Source organism: Trachymyrmex septentrionalis, unplaced genomic scaffold (assembly GCF_001594115.1).
Source record: "Trachymyrmex septentrionalis isolate Tsep2-gDNA-1 unplaced genomic scaffold, Tsep1.0 scaffold101, whole genome shotgun sequence".
In the NCBI taxonomy this organism is placed as follows: domain Eukaryota; kingdom Metazoa; phylum Arthropoda; class Insecta; order Hymenoptera; family Formicidae; genus Trachymyrmex; species Trachymyrmex septentrionalis.
In genome coordinates, this window is record NW_017304136.1 from 1,512,709 (window position 1) to 1,529,242 (window position 16,534).

A 16,534-nucleotide genomic window follows, 5' to 3' on the forward strand; every position below is an offset into this window, starting at 1 on the left:
TAATAGTTGATTCTTATATTTAAGATCATCTTGAGTATAGTTTTAAGATATCATGAATCAATATGATATTCATAGTTTGTTCTCACATTTCAAGATAGTCTTATGTTCTGAGAGATGTTCTTAGGCCAGTATTCATAGTCGATTCTTATATTTAAGTACAATCCTAAGATGTTATAAGCCAAAGGGCCGTTTTAGCATCTTAAGATATTATTTAAAATAAGAACGAGTCTTAAAATAATAAGTCTTAAAATAAGAAAGGTCTAGGTATGAATACCGTATAGTCTGTTATTCTTCTCATTCAACTGGTTTCAACTCAGTTTCTTAAGGTTTAAAGCTTAGCTAATTAGACATTCATATTCCAAAAGACATCTTTGGATGGCATTCGCATAACCGATTCTTATATTTAAGACTGTCTTAAGAATAGTCTTAAAATGTTATAAACCAATCAGGTGATTGTATCTTAAGACATTACTTAAGATTGTCTTAGAAAAAGAATAGAATCTTAAGAATATCGCCCTTTGTGTCTTTCAGCATATTGTCTAAAATGAGGGAATCGAACCCACGACTTTCGTTAAGCAATCATTTGGCAATACATTTAGCAACTAAGCTAATGATCCTCTTCGATTACCTACCTCTCTAAAGCTTTCAGAATAAATTTCACTTTGAAGAGTGAAATTTTATTTTTAAAGATTGAAAATTGAACCATGTACCCTTTTTTATGACTGGTTTAATTTTTATTTTTTAAAATGAGTTATTTCATTCTGAAGAATTGAGAAAGTATTTTGTGAGACTATTTTTAGTTTATAATTTTGCGATTTGTTTACAAAAAAATGTAAACGCAACGAGTTAGCTATATATTATCAACGCGTCCAATCGTATGCATGTATGTATGTATGTACATACCGTCAACACCATCGCGAAATTCCTCATGTGTTTGTTGGTGTTCGTTTACGACGCCGGGTGTACTTTTCGCACAGGCGCACACGTGATGATGTGATCCTGGTGTCGCCACCTGGTGCACCTTCGATCGTCCGGTATCGTGGGGGGACACGTCAAAGTCGCGCAAAGCCGCTGTAGGCTGTAGGGAAAAATCTGTTCCGCCGCACGATGAGGCGCGACTGGACAATACTACGCGGGAATGTCTCGCGAGTACACGGATGAGAATAAGGGTTGTGCGCGAGTGTATCCCTGCGAGAGAGTTAACATGATCAGCGGCATTCAGATCGCCCTGAAGAATGCCATTGACGTGGTGAGTAAATAATCAGTCGGTGGCAACGATGACGTCCACGACGACGACGACGATAGCGTCTGCTACGAATCGCGCAGTTGCGCTCTGTCCTTGTATTCCGCGATAACAAATATGCTAAATAGTTCCCTATCGCAACGAGAGGGAAACCTAATGCACTTTACGGCCGAATACGAGTGATGTCAAAAAGATCTCGCTCAATCTTGCAATCCTTTTGGAAAACCGAATTGAATGTAATTGGTATTGACAGAAAAGAGGAGTGTTTACGAACAGGCCGTTTGTATTGTAATTTTTCTGCAGTTTATAACAAGTCGATTTATATCAAGATAGCATATGTGGATTGACACACAGTTTTAAGTCTATAGAATTTATTAAAATTCATGTGTGCTTTTATAATGAATGAATATTATCTCCTTCCTTTCAAATTAACGATTACTATTTTAAATATATAGATTTTTCCGCATCTACTATAGCTATTTTAAATGTATAAATTTCTTCCACATTTATAGATTTATTCCTGTAATATTTTCGCAGTTGGAGATGTTGCTCTTAAGATTTTTCAGACGAACTATATCCTTCCCAGAGACCTTGACATATTTTCCAATTCCTCCAGTGATTCACATAAAACTATATTCTTATATAAAACTACATTCTTATAAAAATACAAGTACATGAAAATAAATGTATGAAAAAAGTATCGGAAAAATAAGAAGTAAATAGAATATATGTAAAATAAATATCTAATGCTTACAGAATTCTTCCTTTCCTATCCGAAACAAGGACATTCGCGTCGTTAGATCACGTAATAAATTGACAAATAATTTGAAATTATATTACCGATAACGTTTATCGGGTAATAATACGCATAATTTGACATAAAAACGTTGTTTTCATATGCAATTAATTTCTTCCATTTTTTTGTGCAATAAAACATACGAAAAATTAAAAACTTCGATCTCAAATTGATCTGATGCGAGTAAGAATTAATTTCGTAATCATAAACTACACTTTGACCTTTTTAATATATGTTTTGTTTAGGAATAATTCCCGACTACAGTACCTAATTGTTGATATGTAATTTACCAGTGACCTTACACAAATTTCAAAACCATCTCACGAGACCTTTAATAATAATATCGATCGGTTATTATTGATCGTTTATATATTTTTTTTAATATATAAAGGATTCACATAAAACAAATCATCACAATAAAAATGACTTTTTATTGTGAGCTATTTTTTTTAGATGAATATTGTATGTCCTGTATAAAAGATAGAATTTTAAAATTTTCTATTTTTTCAATATGCTTTGTAGTAATGAAATATTTGATTATTTCATTTTCTTTATATAATTTACTAGCTTTATAATTTACTAATTTGCTAGCTTACTTCTTTCAGTAAGTAAAAAACGTTGATATTTCATCGAAAAATTCTAAAGTTTAATACATTATTTTATTTGAATAGTACCAACTAAATATTTACTAAATATAAATACATATGTTTACTTGGTACAAAACGATTAAATTTAACAATCATTTATTTATTGTAAATAAGTGTTCAGCAGGCATTTTATTCAAATAAGTATTCATTAAAATTTAGTACTGCATTTTTCTCAATGTTTTAACTTAACTTATTTTGAAAAAATATATATATCTATGATAAGTTACTCTTACTATAATAAATTATAATTTGTAATAAATTACATTTTATCGTCTTGATTCAAAAAACACACACACACATATGTATATATTTACACTTATATTTCCAGATAGCCCCGCCAGCGACACCATTGCAAGATTTCACCTACCACTGGAAACAATTAATGAACTTCTATGTGAGTCATCTGACTGATTGCAAGGTGCCTGTACAAAACACCAGTATACCCCGGCATCTAGATGTATTACTGGATATCTTATTACAAGAAGAAAAACAAGAGAATGAACCGGGGCCTTGTCTAGAATATCTTTTACAGCACAAACTCTTAGATCTACTGGCAACTTTGGCTAGCGCAGAGACACCTCCTGGTATGCGAACAGTGTGCCTTGCCTTTCTGAGAAAATTTTTGGGCAGGTCAATATACCCTTTACTGCATCACACATCTATCTATGCGCCAATACAACGATTAGTGGCACTTTGCAATGGCAACCCACCGTCACCAATCGAGGCTGAAGAGGTACAATTAACAGTGAAATCGATTCACTGCAGTTTATTGCAGTTTATATTTATGAAAGAAGAGTAATTTTCATTTTTTCATGATCGTTTGGAGATCGTTTTATTTCTACATGTTTTGTGTATCTTCATAATGTATTTACGTGCGTGTGTATAAAATTATTAATCATGTAGAATAGGGAAATAGATAACTTTTTTCCAGATAACTGTGAATCCTTGAAAGCATAGATTCCTTGTTTTGTTAATGAATTTTGAGTCAATTAAAAAAGAAGGATACAACTTTTTTCGCGACTGTTCAGAGATTGTTTTATCTCTACATTTTTAAATGTATTTTTCTTTATGAAAACCGAATTAATTATCATATGATATTATACTCAAGGAAAAATTGATACATTGACATAAAAAATAAAATCCTTATTCAATTATACTTTAATTATTTAAGAATTAATTCAGAGTTTTTATCTAAATGTGACTTTAAAATGATTAAAGCATAACTGACAGCGATTTCGTAACAATGTATAAGGATTTATAACAATGAATAAGGATTTTATTCTTTATACCAATTTACTTTATTCAATATACTAATTTTTCGAATGATAACATCATTATCATAATTCGGTTTTTAAGAAGAAAAATAACATAAGAAAATGTAGAAATAAAACAATTTCCGAACGGTCATGAAAAAAGTTGTATTCTTTTCGAATTTATTCAAAATTCGTCATCAGAATAAATAATCTACAATTTCAAGGAATCAAAATTATCTGGAAAAAACTTCCTCTATTCTACATGATAATAATTATATACACACACACACAGGTAAAGATCAATTGTAAAACTCCACGAAAGATTTACTTGAATTTTAATCAAATTTTTAATTGTTTAATTAAAACAAATAGAAAAATTCTTGAGAAATAAAGAAATTTTTCTTTTTCGTTATCTGATAACTTTTTAAAAACATCATATTATTTTCTGTTATAGTTATTTTCTTTTATTCTTTTTCCATTTGGAGAACAATTTTCCTATATATTTCTTAATTGATACTTTTTACTCAATTTGCATGTCGTTTCCAATCGATATCTATCAGTTGTGCTTGACATTAATATGCAACTGATTTGAAAAATTGATATATTCACTTACGTAATCAACTGCAAATAACTTACTGGATCCGTTGCATCCCGTCCCAGCCTCGTTGGCACAGGATCTTTTTTATATGTCTAGCGTGAAAAAATTATCCTTCTCCGTAGAATCGAGATGCACCAGTAAAACATACACAACACACTTTTCTTGCACTCAACACTCGCGACAACACTCAGAGTTCGCAAATCGCAACACACAGTCCTGAGATTTTCATGTGCGCATGTTCAATAAAGGCAAAACGACAAATTTTTGAAAATCCAAGATTTCCAGCTAACTTCACTTTCTTTCAATTACAATCGACTTTGCGTCGCTTTGCGATACAATGGCAAAGTTAATTAATCTTCTGATTCTGAACGATTCTGAACTTTGAAGCACTTCATCCGAGCCTATCCTACTGACAAAAATCACACCACAAAGTTATATAACAAAATCACGTAATTAAGATAAGTAAATCACATAACAGATTATTCTAAATTAGTACGTGATTTTTTTCTAGTAGGGTATTCGTCTAATATACGATTTTCCTGATAACATCTAGCGACGCGGAAAAGAAACCGAAATCGATCTAAGGCCGGTATTCATAGTCGATTCTTATATTGAAAATTGTTAATTTGAGATTGTCTTAAATACAGTCTTAAGATGTCATAAGCCAATCAGAGGCCGGTATTCATAGTCGCATCTTATATTTAAGATCGTCTTAAGTACGGTCTTAAAATGTTATGAATCAATCAGAGGGTCGCATTAGCGATTTAAGACATTACTTAAAACGGTCTTAAAATAAGAATCGACTATGAATACTGGCCAGAGGGCCGTATTAGCATCTTAAGACATTACTTAAGACGGTCTTAAAGTAAGAACCGACTATGAAAACGGTCTTTTTCTATTCCGTGGATCTCAGATTACATTGAATCTTATAACAAATTCGATTGGATGTACTCAATGATGTATTGGTGCATATTAAAGCCATCGTACACAAATTAGAATTGATATAAAGGTACACATTTATTATAAATATGATGGAAACTGATTAAATCATGAAATACTTAATACACTTTATCGTACTGTTAAGCAAAGTATGTATTTTATAATTCAAAATATTTGCATTTCACTTTTACACAAGCAGATTAAATCAGAGTGTACAGCCGGTCACAGAAAGATTGCAACCCTTTTTCTTCGATGGATTTCGGAATGCAGCTTACTCATCAAGCGATTGGTTCTTGTTTGTAGATCCATAAATAAGAATCAATTGCCCGATAAGCAAGCTGCATTTCGAAACCTATCGAAAAAAAGGCGTTGCAATCTTTCTGTGACCGGCTAACCGGGTAAAACAGTTTTAATATGCACTAGAGCGTCCAATCGAATTCGCTATTATAGGTCCACGCGAAAAAACAACTTGAGAAATGAATTTCCGAGGGAAAGAAGTCCATCCAATCGACTCTTAGGCCCAGTTCCACACAACTCATGATTAACTCTTAACCGAGGTTCAACTTGTTTCTCATCCTTTTCCAATTCTAAAATTGGAAAGAGATAATGAATAAGTCCGTGAATTGTGAAATTAGGCCTTAGGATTTCTTCCACCAACATCGGTTAAGTTAACCAACGGTTACATAGGGCTCATTTATTATGCCTGTTTCCATCGATGTAGATTAACTTTAATTTTGGTTCAATTTACTCTTCGTCTTTTTCGAATTCTAAAGATTAGAAAAAGACGAAGAATAAATTGAACCGAGATTAAAGTTAATCTACGTTGATGGAAATGGATATTAATTACTTAGGCCCAGTTTCACAACTGACGGTTAACTTTTAACCGACGTTTAACTTGTTTCTCATTTCTTTCCAATTCTAGAATTGGAAAGAAATAATGAATAAGCTGAACTTCGGTTAAGAGTTAACCGTGAGTTGTGAAAGTGGACCTAAATGAGCACCATGTAACGGTCGGATAACTTAACCAAGGTTGGTGAAAGAGACTCTCAAGGGAACAAAAATTCTTGAGAAAGAATGCCACACTGCCGGCGTTACAAAAGGCTTAAGAAGAAGGAAATCTTCTAACCGATGTAGGTCGGGGATTGTTTTCTGATTTCTTCTCTACTATATATAGGCTATGTTCAGATTGCCATCGTTTTATCTTTATTGTTCACTGAATATTAAACAAGGATAACGTGATACCTGAAGAGTATGCGAGTGAGAATTTAAACACGGCAGATCGCGGATCACACACACACACGACGGCACTCGCACATCAGCTGGCGCGAAACGGCGAAACAATTATATATTTCGAATGTATCTTCGAGCTCCTTCGGCTGGTCCCGTACTTCTTCGGTCGCGCTCGATTTCGCGCCACCGATCGAGGCGCTTTGGAATTTCAAAATTCCGGGATATCTTCGCGTTTTCGTTCATTTATTTGCCTTCTATGGCAGAAGGCGAATTTCTTTCTCTCCTCGCATTTTCCATTGGGAAAATTTGTCGTCACGTTGACGCACAATGAGTGCAATTAAATGCAAATCAATTCCTCTATTTTCAGTGTTAATAAATAATTTAATCACCTCTCTAAATTTTTTAGAATCTTACTCTAAAGAGTGAAAACTGAGTTAGTTTTGAAAAAGAGTGGCTCAATTTTCAATCTTTAAGAATGAAATTTTACTTTCTAAATTTCAAAGTGACGTTGGAAAAAAATTTTTAATTACATATTTTTGTTGTCACGATAATCTCATAATCTTAAAAGGATTAAATTACTTTTTTAACACTGAAATTAAATAATGTGAATAGATTTGCACTTAACTGCACTAGTGTTGTAATTTTTCCAGTGGAAAATGTTATCCGTTTCGTCACGACATCTCACGATTCCAAAATGTCCCGATATGTTCATATACCTGCTATTATTCACACTTCTCGTTCTACGAGTGTCTCGACGATAAATGTTATTTTCGTATAATAATTCACTGATTATCTTTGTTTCGCGTGGCAAGAAAAAAAATATCGCGAGACGTTACGCGCACGTTAACGTTTCCCGACGCGAGAAACGTTGCGCTTAGAATGGACCTTCGGTTAATTTCGTTTGGCCTCGATCGCGTTCGGTATCACGCCACCGATCGTGTTTAAATGCGATTTCAAGATATGTATAACTTATTTGTGCAGAAGAAATTTTCGCTGTTACAGCAGAAACATCATTGCTGTTGATGCATGGTCTTATATAAAAACGCCCAAGTTTTACTGTTGTAATTATTCGATATTAAACAGTAAAATTCAATATTACCACAGCAAAGTTTGCTATGTCCATAAAAGTTTCACTGAAAAGATATTATTTTACAAATAAACAAATAAGTACATTGAAAAAAATTAAATTTGTAGCGAATGTTAAAAGCAAAAAAAAATTTCCTAAAATCCCTCGAGAAAGAGAAAAGTTTTACATATTTTCATTTTCTTTTCTTCTTCCCTTGCACGAAAAAAAAAAAGATTTTGCAGATCTGAAAGGACTGAAAGTAAAAATAATTTTGTTGGAAATTTAAGTTAATTGTTAAAATATCAAAATTTTTTATAGCATTGCTCGTTATTTTTTAATTTCCAACATGTGTGTGATTATTTTTATGATCCAACTAAGTTATTTTCAATTCTGTTCCCAAAATTTTAAATCTTTTAGTAAAATCGTTCTTTCTGTGTGTATATCTTTTCTATTCATTGCGTGTAGGAATATATATGAATGTTTCACTAAAGAAAGATAGTAACTCATTTTGCTATTCTGAACACACTTTATGATGACTATCATTACTTTAATGAAGAAATAAAAATTAATTATTGTAACGAAATTATAATTTGTAGATTTAAATTTGTATTTTTAGATTTTATTATCGTAATCGAAAAAAATTAATTGTTGCCAAAAAACATATGTGGTATATACATCAAATTTGAAGTAATCGATGAGACACATATGAAGCTTATTGATATCAAAATAAAAAACATTATATCAATAAGTTTCAAATATTTTTAAATTGGAATTATAAAAAAATATTTATTTTCAAATATGAAACTGATTCTTAATTTATTAAATTATAAATACTAATATTTACCATAAATCCTTTCGTTTGTAGATACAGTTTCTGTTGACAATTTGCTATTTGGCGTGCAAATATCCCCATTTGACCAATATCATCAATGATACGCCAGTTGTGCAGACAGCTAACAATTCTACCAAGAAAGACAACGAGAGAACGGAGATTCAAAGGGTGACGTACGTCCCGACTAGAAAGAGGATCAATTCCAACCCTTTGTTCGAGCCTTTGGATACACAAGCGATCACATTAATTAACCCAAACCTCTTTGACAAGGAACGTCGGAAATTGCCACGTTCGAATCATGTTTTCAAGACGACCGCGTCAGATCCAGGACATTTGTCTAGGAGATCGAACGAATCTGTGTCCTCGAGGGAAGAGAGCGTATCATCGAGTCCTCTGGCCCAAAAGTCCGTTTGCGATTCGCCCTTGTTGAACATGAAGAACAGCGAACAGTGGGAAGAAAAGGATGGAGGCGATTCTTCGGGGAATAAAATTGACGAACATTTGCAAAACTTGCGAGATTTGCGATTGGATACTGATTGCAATGCCTATGAGGACGCGGGTTACGTGGCGAGTGATAATCAGAGTTTAAAATCGCCGAAGAAGCTGCCCGAAAAGTCCAAATGCCTCCTATTGGACGCCTTGCTGAGCTACTTAAATAGCGCGGTAAAGAACGCTGCTTTTTTCAGAAAGGACGACTTCTAAAGTATCTAAAAATTTAGTTAGATATAGATTTTGAAAATAATTTCATTGGAATATTAAAATAATTATGTAGGACACTTAAGATGGTTGCTAGAATGTCAAAAAATTATTATGACAATATTTTGAGGATCCAACAAAATTATTTTCAGATCTGTGTCTAATTAAATTTTTAGATACTTTAATAAAACCGTTTTGTTTTTATTAACAATTAATGACTAATCAGCTAATTGTATCTGTAACATGTATGTAATAATTAATCATTCTGTCCTCGATTCTAGGACAACACCGTGAGAATACGAGCATGCGAGGGAATAATGGCCTTAGCATCTCTGAAGGATCCTTTGTTCGCGCAAACGGTGGCCAGGAGTGAACTACCATTAATAGTCTCTACTCGCCTGGAGAATTTGTTTAATGCCATTCCAGCACACGTAGATCACTTGGATATCTACAATGTAGATGTCACGTGGGGCCTGGACTCGCCGTTATGGACTCAGGAAAAGAAATTCCCCGGTTGCCGGCAAGTAGCGGCGTTCTTCATGTGGTACGACTATTGTGATCGACTGATCAGAGAAGCTCAGATGGAGCTTGCCGAGACGTTGGCGAGGACCATTCGAGTGATGTTTTTTGAGAGGATAGTGACGCCTGCTCTGGCCGATCATCATGTCATACTTATCACAGCCCTTGTCGCCAAGTGCTTGAAGGTGACTACCTCCTCCATATTATGCACAGGTACGTGTACGGGAATCTGTAAAATCATTTCACGAACGAAATAATCAAATATTTGGAAAATCTTTTTACAAAATTCAATATATCAAATCTAACTATTTTTAACTTAAACAAATTTTTGTATTTCAAGTTTCTACATAATTCATTTTCCACCCAAATCTTCGAAAATATTTGTCATTGGTTCATCCTATATATCTGAAGTTTCAATAATTTTTCAGAGGTGAGTTACTGGTTAGTCGGACAAGACAGAGATCCGGAAATACCAAACGTGTGGACGTCACCGGTGTTGCACAGATTGATAGAGAACTGTTTCACAGACAGTAACGATCTCACGGTAGAAACGTTGAAATTGTTTGAGGAGGCCATAGACAAAAGAAACGAACACATATTGCACTGTCTCGTACTGATTTATCTGTCCACGCGAGCATATTATGATAACACCGCTGCTGATAGTGCTATCACTTCGTGGAGTGACGAGGAAGACGAAAGAGAGAAAGACAAAAAAGGAACTTTGGATCTTTCTTATGAGCAAAATCACAGCCGCACTTTGGCACCGAGTAATATCCATCGAGTTATCAATTGGTAAGACCAATTAATTAATTAATTGGTATGCTTATTAAAAATGTTATATTAATAAAAAATTTTGTTATAATAAGAGGATATCAATTGCTCAAGTGTAAATGCAAAGATGCGTTGCTCTTTATCGTCAGAGAATTAAATAAACGACGAACAAGGATGCGAAAATGACGCAAATGTTACAACGAGATGATCTTCATTTCAGTTTCCTGTCGTTGATGCCACGTTATTTGCAAACAGATCCGGACGTTAATAACTGTGAGAAGTATATGCCAGCTTGGGAGCAGCAGTACACTTCAGCACTTTCTGACTGCGCTCTGATGGCGTGGCCATTAGAAGCGGTAATGGTAGATGATTCCGCGAGTTCCGACTCGCGACCGGAAGCTGATCATTGCTCGGGCAGATTCTATATGGGACCATTCCTGAGCATGCTTTTTGACAAAATTAGTAACATGTCGAGACAGACGTATGAAATTAACTTAGAGGTCATGGGGTTGATCCTCAGATTGGCGCTACTCCCGCATCCGTACCTGCACGAGTTTTTGCTAAATCCTCTGTTACCTCTGATACCTGGCACGAAGAGTCTATTCTTGTGCTTACAGAAGGTTGTCAAGCAACTCGTTAGCGAAATACCAAAGACACCAGAAAATAAGATAATACTGGCGGAGACGAGGCAGAGATTGCTGAGTAATTGTCTTCAAGAAGAGTACGTGGAATCCGATCTATTTTATCATAAATTAATATTTTTTTCATTTTCTTATATTAAGTACATTCATAATTCATTAAGTTACAAAACTGCCAAAATAACCTCCTTTTAAATGTAAATAATATTTTACTATATTTAAGGTTCATGTCTATAAAATTTAATTTAATTATCCAAAAAAGTTATTTTTTAAACAATATGTATTATTAGATCTTTTTTTGATAGATAATATATATTAACTATTACATATTAATTGTTTTTTTCACATTTTGCTAATTGTGTTTTAGGGAGAAGGAGAATATTCTATATGAAAGTGCTGTAGTGACGGAAGAATTATGCAAAGAACTCGCAGGCATAGCATATGTTAAATATCATCATTCTGTTTAACAAATTTCTGCATATGAGATATTTGTTAAATAAAATGGCAATGTTTGAATAATTTGTAGACATTAATATATTAAAATCATATAACTATCTGTACTTTAAGTAGCAAATACTTTTTGTGATGACTTTGTAAGATATAAATCTATAATTAAGTATGCGACGTAAGTATGTGACGTACATTTAATTAAACTATTATTATCAAGAATCAGATTTCATAGTTATTTTATTTATTAAACCCTAATGAACAAAGTCATAAAATATTATATCTGTATTATTTACAAGGCATTCCACACAGCATAAAATATTTTAGAAATATTTCTAAAATATAAATGTGTGTAGAAAATCAGAGTTTTGGAAATATTCTTTTTACAATATTTGTACAATATTCCTAAAATGTTTCTGTGAAGTTTTAATGCAATATTTTGAAATGTTTTACAAATGTTTATAAAATATTTAAAAAAATGATATATTTCATGCTGCGTAGGACATATTATTATTAAGAAATACAAAGTTTACCGAATTAATAAAAGACTATTTTCTTACATATTTTCTTAAGACTTTTGATATAAAAAAATATTCACGTATACGAGATTTTTCCTTTTTGTTTTTTTCTTTGCTTTCAAAATTTACGTGTGAAAACATAACCTTTTTCGCAATCTTAGAAAATACAGCTAAAACAGACGAACTTACATATTATTCATTTTATTGACTATTTATTTTATTAATATTTTTAATATCTTTTTTTTTGTTGACCTTTAATTCTTTTTCTTTCAATATCTGAATATATTTATTTCGTTTTAAACGCACAAAGTACAACATAGTACAGTTAAAAGCATATGTTACATACACCATATGATAGCGATATATTCTTGACAGCTGCACTTTTCATATTTCCTCTTTTTCTCTTCTAATGCTCAGTTATATAATTATCTCATTTCGAGAGCAGAAAGTGTAATATAATGCAGCAAAGAATAGCATATAAAACTTTATATGATAGCAAGTGTCACTCGCTGCCAATCGTCATATATCGGCGTCAAAGTACTCAATGGAAACCTGGGCTGGTTTCTGCACGAGATCTGTTATCGACAACGTTGTCTTCCATTTTACTGGTGATACGCATAAAAATTCTTCTGTAATCAAAGTAAATAGCGAGAATTTGTTGGCAAATGGAGAACTGTATTTCCTGTGCAATTTCAAAGCATGGAGAGTTCTTTTGACTTGCTCCAAGGGTTGTACAAGCATTTTGCAACATTTTGCACACGCACATGGTGCAACGAAAGGCAATACAGACGCGGATGTGGCTGAAGAGGTACGAATAAATATTGTCAATATTAGAATGTTTATATCACGACTAACTTACTCCAACTCTACAGATTTATGTTAACAGTACTTTCACATATATAAAATGTTGAAAATCTATCTTTTATAAAATGTTTTTATAAATAGATATTTAATAATCAAGTATTATTTAATTATAAATTGTAAAATTTCAATAGATCTTCAATCAGCTAATATTAAAGAGCAGTAATTGGCCAATAAGGATACAAAGATGCATGTTGCAAAAGGAAAGGATCTGCTTGTTCCTAAATCGAGGAGATATTGTTGCGAACAGTATAAGAATGGCTATCGAATGTGGGATGACATTTGGAAAAGCTAAGTCGACTGGTAAAGCATTTATATTAAAGTATCAGCCTGATGGACAATCGGATCTTACTACTCAGAGGTTGCGTCTAATGAGAAACATTGCTGTCAAAGTATTGAGTCTACATGGACATATGTTGTCAACTGAGATAAATTGTGCTGACAGATACATATTTACTAGCAAATCAGAGGGATTGATTGATGAAGGATACAAGAAATACATATGCGGTGTTGTGAAGAATTCTCAAACAAATTCAAAAGAAATATGTCTTACGTGGGAACAATATATACAGAACAAAATGAATCAATTGGCCGAATTGAGTGAGCACAAATTTATTGAGGATGAGAAGAATGATGCTAAAGACTTATTTCTGCACAATTTAGCCAATGCCATTATAATTTTCGAATTAATGGCTGTGAAGCCAAGTCGATCGGTTATTATTAACAATAATAACTTTGAAGATGACAGAAACATTACAAATACCAGAGGTATATTTTATATTAATAAATTGATTGTTGAAAGTAATAAACTGATTGTTAATAAACAAAAATTTTTTTGATAAATATTATTTTAATATATCATTATTAAAAATGATTTTATAAATATTCGAAAAATGTTTAATCCTACTATCAATTTTGTTTGATAAATATGCATGAAAGAGATAAATAAGAAATTGCATCAAGTAAAAACGTTGTAATTATCATAGGTGCGTCATTTGCATTGTACAATACTGCCAGGATAGCTACAATTATAACAAAACATAACGAAAAGGTATTGCGTGGGGATTATCCTAGTTTGCCAGATATAAAAAATGTCGATTTCTCACAATTGCAAGAAAAAGTAAGTATAGTCCTTTGACTTTTTTACACATTATTTTATATTTTTCTAATTTTGCAATATTTATATATTTAAAAAACCATGAAATTCACCAATCATCCAAATTTTGACATTTTTACAAAGAAAAATTGATTTGTTTGTAGGAAGAATGGGAATTGATATATAATTTTATCTTCGGATATCCACAAATGATAAATGATTGTCTGAAGTGCGAACCAAATTTTCATATTTATCCCCAAGTTGTGTGCTTGTTCTTATCACGTTTATGCCAAAAATTCAGTGTCTACTATCGAAAAGTCAGAATTTTGACGGTAAGAAAAAACTTTATGCTTGTAAAACTTTTATACTTTACAAGTTTTTTACATCGAATTATTATTTTATAAATTTTAGGAAGGAGGTAATCATTTGATTCCCAAGATGGTTGCCAGATTGTATATGTTACGTGCATTGTATGTCATCTTTGAGAACGCCCTGGACATTTTGGGCATCAAGCCGGTATCTCGAATGTGAAATAATTTTATGGAAAAAAAACTCAATTTTATATTTAGTTTAATAAATAAAATTGTTACATTTGTAATTAAAACTGTAGTCTTTTCATTTTTATGTTTGAAAATATTTTCTCAAATCGTAGCATTTTTATTTTATTTATCTTTTATGCTCATATTTATTATACCAATGTAGAGTAATTATTTTAATCTTGATTAAATGTAGCTATTTTTTTCGTCTAGCTTTTTTTAACTCTAAAAATTAAAAATACGTAAAAAATAAATTAAACCAAAATTAAAGTTAATCTACGACGTATTGTATTTCATGTATAACATGCATTACTTATTATTATTTAATATTCAGTAAACAAGAAGGATATAAGACCCAGTCCACCAATATAAGACATTGCTAACTTTAATCTCGGTTCAATTTAGTCTTTATCTTTCTTTAATTATATGAATTAGAAAAAGATAAATAGTAAGTTAAATTGAGATTAAATTTAAGTCACCTTACACTGGTGAAACCAGATCTAATATTCATTTCTACCAATGTAATTTAATTTTAATCTCTCTCAGTTCAATTAACTTTTTATCTTTTTTTAACTCTAAGAATGAAAATTTATTGATATATATGTAGAATTTCCAATAAACGGAGAACGGATTGAAATGGATTAAGATGGGTTTAGAAATACATATTCCTCTAAACGTTAAAATAAATCCTTTTCAATCCGAATGCATTTTTATACATTTACAGGAATTGTACGAAGCCCTTTTTTATGCCTTTCAATATAGAAATGATATTAACTTTTTCTGTGTGCATCGTGTATAATGTTCAATTCAAAATTTTGACAAAAGATGTACAAGTTTTTCAATCCAAAGTTTTTGAATCTAGTTGAATTCAATCGAATCCAGTTGAATAAAAAAAAAAGTTCTTTTTTTATTCAATTGGATTCAATAGGCTTAAAAAATACGCATAAAAATTTAAATTCATTTTAATCCATTCTCAATTATACTGAGTTTGGGCATAAATAAGTGTATGATGCGTAAAGAATAATGCATCTCTGCATTGATAGACATGAACAATGTTTTCTTCTAATTTCCACGTATTCATTTGTATTTCAATATTCTCTCAATTGAACGCGCTGAAATTCGCTGAAATTCGCTGAAAGAATGGGGCTATGGAGCAACTGCGCGGTGCGTTGCAGTGGAGCGGAGTTGAACGGAGTCGGGCGCGTTCGGGCTCGCTCGGGTTGGTTCGGGTCCGTTCAGCTGCACTCGCTCGGCCGTTCGGTCGGCTCGGCCCGCTGGAGGACGACGACAGCGGCGACGCTGGGCGGCCAGCTGTTTGTTTTGTTTTCGGGCATGAGATTCACGTGACAGCCGGCGGGTGTTGGTGGCGGCACGCGACTATCGCGGTGAGGTATGTTACGGCAAGGACAATTGGCCGAACGCGGCGGCAAGCGCGCTGCGCCGGCCAATCGCTGCGGCTGTAAGCGCGCGCGCCGCCGCCGTCAAGCGGAGCGCTGCTGCCGCCGAGGTGAGCGTTTGACATCGATAAATGCGTGCGAGTGCTCGCGAAGCGCGGAGGTGTCAAGCTGTCGCTCGCCCGCTCGCTCGGCTCGGTCGTTTGTACGTTCGTTCATATTATTCGTCCGCGTCCGCGTATCGTCCACGAATCGACGTCGTAGTCGTTATTTTAATCGTCGCTCGTTTTTCGTCGCCGTGGCCGTTTGCTCCGTTCTCCATTCGCGTACGGTATTGTTCGTTGTCCGATCAGCTTGCTCCCACCCCGCCACCGTTGTGCGCCCCTCCCCCCTTGTGGGAAACCTATGTGTAGAGAGAGAGAGAGAGAGAGAGAGAGAGAGAGAGAGAGAGAGA

The 16,534-nt window shown here is 33.3% G+C and overlaps 3 protein-coding genes across 7 annotated transcripts in view; all 3 read left to right on the forward strand.

The window, feature by feature from the left end:
* The first annotated feature begins 1,023 nt into the window (after positions 1-1,023).
* Positions 1,024-11,835, forward strand: LOC108756392 (protein FAM160B1-like). Its single transcript, XM_018500155.1, has 7 exons — positions 1,024-1,249; positions 3,015-3,419; positions 8,638-9,267; positions 9,582-10,032; positions 10,248-10,611; positions 10,811-11,311; positions 11,596-11,835. Exons 1-7 carry the CDS (start codon positions 1,139-1,141, stop codon positions 11,693-11,695), a joined length of 2,562 nt encoding a protein of 853 aa, XP_018355657.1. The 5' UTR covers positions 1,024-1,138; the 3' UTR covers positions 11,696-11,835.
* An 869-nt stretch (positions 11,836-12,704) lies between these two features.
* Positions 12,705-14,681, forward strand: LOC108756429 (DALR anticodon-binding domain-containing protein 3). The gene is made up of 5 exons (XM_018500225.1): positions 12,705-13,001; positions 13,189-13,822; positions 14,041-14,174; positions 14,315-14,482; positions 14,562-14,681. The coding sequence occupies exons 1-5, from the start codon at positions 12,738-12,740 to the stop codon at positions 14,679-14,681; spliced, it is 1,320 nt and encodes a 439-aa protein (XP_018355727.1). The 5' UTR covers positions 12,705-12,737.
* A 791-nt stretch (positions 14,682-15,472) lies between these two features.
* LOC108756433 (max dimerization protein 4-like) overlaps positions 15,473-16,534 on the forward strand; it is a 40,842-nt gene continuing 39,780 nt past the window's right edge. Inside the window, exon 1 of one of the 5 annotated variants that reach the window (XM_018500292.1) lies at positions 15,473-15,477. The gene's annotated coding sequence lies outside the window, so the exon portion shown is untranslated. Of the gene's footprint in view, positions 15,478-16,201; positions 16,412-16,534 lie in introns of those variants that run through there. The other 4 variants (XM_018500258.1, XM_018500241.1, XM_018500251.1 and 1 more) reach the window with 4 other exon arrangements.

What these genes read in the sequence shown, in the direction of transcription:
- LOC108756392 (XM_018500155.1), top strand. Translation starts at nt 1,139, where the DNA reads ATGTCTCGCGAGTACACGGATGAGAATAAGGGTTGTGCGCGAGTGTAT. An exon ending in CACCAATCGAGGCTGAAGAG is followed by an intron (nt 3,420 to 8,637) that starts GTACAATTAACA and finishes TTTCGTTTGTAG; the next exon opens with ATACAGTTTCTGTTGACAAT. An exon ending in TGAGCTACTTAAATAGCGCG is followed by an intron (nt 9,268 to 9,581) that starts GTAAAGAACGCT and finishes CCTCGATTCTAG; the next exon opens with GACAACACCGTGAGAATACG.
- LOC108756429 (XM_018500225.1), top strand. Translation starts at nt 12,738, where the DNA reads ATGGAAACCTGGGCTGGTTTCTGCACGAGATCTGTTATCGACAACGTT. An exon ending in AAACATTACAAATACCAGAG is followed by an intron (nt 13,823 to 14,040) that starts GTATATTTTATA and finishes TAATTATCATAG; the next exon opens with GTGCGTCATTTGCATTGTAC. An exon ending in TCTCACAATTGCAAGAAAAA is followed by an intron (nt 14,175 to 14,314) that starts GTAAGTATAGTC and finishes ATTTGTTTGTAG; the next exon opens with GAAGAATGGGAATTGATATA.